Source organism: Eleutherodactylus coqui, chromosome 10 (genome assembly GCF_035609145.1).
Source record: "Eleutherodactylus coqui strain aEleCoq1 chromosome 10, aEleCoq1.hap1, whole genome shotgun sequence".
Lineage (NCBI taxonomy): Eukaryota > Metazoa > Chordata > Amphibia > Anura > Eleutherodactylidae > Eleutherodactylus > Eleutherodactylus coqui.
The window spans coordinates 72,039,294-72,041,921 of NC_089846.1; the positions used below are offsets into that span (position 1 = coordinate 72,039,294).

Consider the following 2,628-nt stretch of genomic DNA (forward strand, 5'->3'; position numbering starts at 1 on the left):
TCCAGTTGCCAGATTTATCACAATAGGAAATGTATGAGACCATTTGGGACTCTAGACAGCCTACGAGTTTGTATGATCTAGAGGCTCAGTTATAGTAAATGTAGACCAATATGCTGCAGTATTTCATACGGAACCTGTATGACTCTGCCTGCCCGTATCACATATTGTGTTCAAGCTTGAGGCCACCTATCTCAAAACTAGAGCCTTTCTTCAATAGTTCAGATTTCCGCAATAAATTCTCCTTTTAGGGCGCCCACCCACTAGCGATTTGTTTTCCTTTGCGTTTTGCGTTTTTTCTCAAGAGCAATTCGAATTGAATGTGTTCCTGTCCACTTGCGGTTTTTTTTTCAGTCCGTTGCAATTTTTAACATAGGAACTGTCAGTTGCATATGTGTCCTTATTTTTCTCTTAATGCACCCATGAATGTCAATAGAAATTAACAGAAAAGGCGCGAAAATGCAGCGAAAATGCCGCGAAAAATGCGCCAAAAACGCGCAGAAGCTTTCCGCACGTGGTAGAGAGAAGAGACGGAGCCATAAAGCGGCCCAAGTTAAAGAAGGCCAGTAAGCGCATGTCATGCAGCAAACGGTTTAAGATCCAGAAGAAGGTCAGAGAACACAGGCGGAAAGTCCGAAAAGAAGCAAAGAAAAAGGGTGGAAATAGAAAGCCCAAGAGAGACATCACCATTCCCAATGATGCCCCTTTTAAGGAGGATATCTTACGGGAGGCAGAGCAAAGAAAGCAAAGGAGAGAAGAGTTAAGGAGACAACAGAAACTTGAAAGACAGAAGGAGGTCGCAAAGAAAAGAAAAGTGGAAGAAAAGAAAGATAAGCCCACCGAGCAAAAAACAGAAGTAAAGGAGAAAAAAAAAATCAAACCGAAGACACCAGCTGTTAAGAACTCCACCAAATCTCTCTGCAGAGAAGTGAACAAGGTGATTGAGGCGGCTGATGTCATTTTAGAAGTATTGGATGCCAGAGATCCTCTGGGCAGCCGATGTGTGCAGGCAGAGCAAGCCGTGCTTCAGTGTCCTAACAAAAAACTCCTGCTTGTGCTCAACAAAATGGATCTAGTACCCAGAAACAATGTTGAAAAGTGGCTGCAGTTTCTTGGCAATGAACTTCCAGTTATTGCCTTCAAGTGTTCTACACAAGTGCAGGAGAAAAACCTGCCTGGTGCTGGGAAGAGGGTGAATCCTGCGTGTGTTGATCTGTCTAGAGGGACTGTGAGCTACGGGGCAAGTTCCCTACTGAAGATTCTTCACAGTTTATGCCAAACTAAAGCTATTAAAGTCGGCTTAATAGGATTTTCAAATGTGGGGAAAAGCAGTTTAATTAACACCCTGAAGCAATATAAAGTCTGCAATGTGGGATCATTAAGAGGAACAACACGGATTATGCAAGATGTGAATATTGACAACAGAATCAAGATACTTGATAGTCCCAGCCTAGTCGTGTCTCCTGATAATCCACCTGCGACCCTCTTCATGAGAAGTGCTTTTCATAGGGATGATGATCATTTGGCCCACGCCAATAAGATTCTTAAGCATTGTGAAAAACAGCAGATTATGTTGCGTTACAATGTCCCAGATTACAGAAATTCCTCGGAATTCTTAGATTTACTTGCTCGGAGAAGAGGACTGTATAAGAAAAAAGGTTTGCCTGACGTGGAAGCAGTAGCAAAAATCTTCTTGGATGAGTGGATGGGAGCCAGACTTTGCTACTACACTGTGCCACCTGCATCCTGCAGCTCTCACATTGATGCCACACAAACATCTGCAATGAAGAAACGTGTTAACTGTAAACTTCTTGATTCTGAAAATAAAAGAAGCATTAAAGGTGTGAGAAATCCAAGTCCTTCCTGCAGTATCCCTTTTCATTTATCCCACATAACCAATGGTATACTTGATGAAAATGAAATAATCGAGCAGAAGGAAGAACCCTCTGACCTTGATAATGAGGAGATGGAAGACAAGGATATTGGTGAAGATCAAAAGGAGACACCAGACGCAGAAGAACAGTCAGCATCAGGAAAGAAAACCGTTAAATCAGTCAGCTTTGATAAACCAGCCAACATGGATGAAGATTATGACTTCAATGCAGACTTTAACTAAAACGCCAAGTGGAATCTAGTCTTGTTTTTGTTATCAAACCTATATCTGATGTTTTTGAGTGTATTGAAAGCCTTGAAGAGAGCAGTGATCACTGTATATAGGATATTATGTAATGTGGATTCTGTGAATCTCAGTTCTTTGTTTTGTGTATGCAAAGTCTCTTATGTGGAGGATATAAAGTGTAATAAATATATGTATATCCCAAAAAAAAAAACGCGCGGAAAACGCTGCGTTTTTCACGCACGAAAATTGCAAACGCCAGTGGGTGGGCGCCCTTACTCTGATACTGTAGCCATTTACTTACAACTTTAAAATCACACATAGAACATTTCATTCAATTCCGACAACTTTTAGAGGAGGGATTGTTTTGAATGTATAATAAACAGAAACAAAGCTAAAATATAACAAACATATCTGGTATTGCCATGTGCATGAGTTGATTCTATCAAAGTAACGCATTATTTAACCCACATGGTAAACCACGTCAACAACGCCAGAATTGCGGGGTTTTTTAT

The 2,628-nt window shown here is 41.0% G+C and overlaps 1 protein-coding gene across 1 annotated transcript; it reads left to right on the top strand.

The window, feature by feature from the left end:
* Nucleotides 1-495: 495 nt before the first annotated feature.
* LOC136580589 (guanine nucleotide-binding protein-like 3) lies at nucleotides 496-2,289 on the top strand. Its single transcript, XM_066581250.1, has one exon. The coding sequence runs from the start codon at nucleotides 572-574 to the stop codon at nucleotides 2,111-2,113; it is 1,542 nt and encodes a 513-aa protein (XP_066437347.1). The 5' UTR covers nucleotides 496-571; the 3' UTR covers nucleotides 2,114-2,289.
* The last annotated feature ends 339 nt before the right edge of the window (nucleotides 2,290-2,628 follow it).

Excerpts from the sequence above, each read along its gene's own strand:
- LOC136580589 (XM_066581250.1), top strand. The coding sequence starts at position 572 with ATGTCATGCAGCAAACGGTTTAAGATCCAGAAGAAGGTCAGAGAACAC.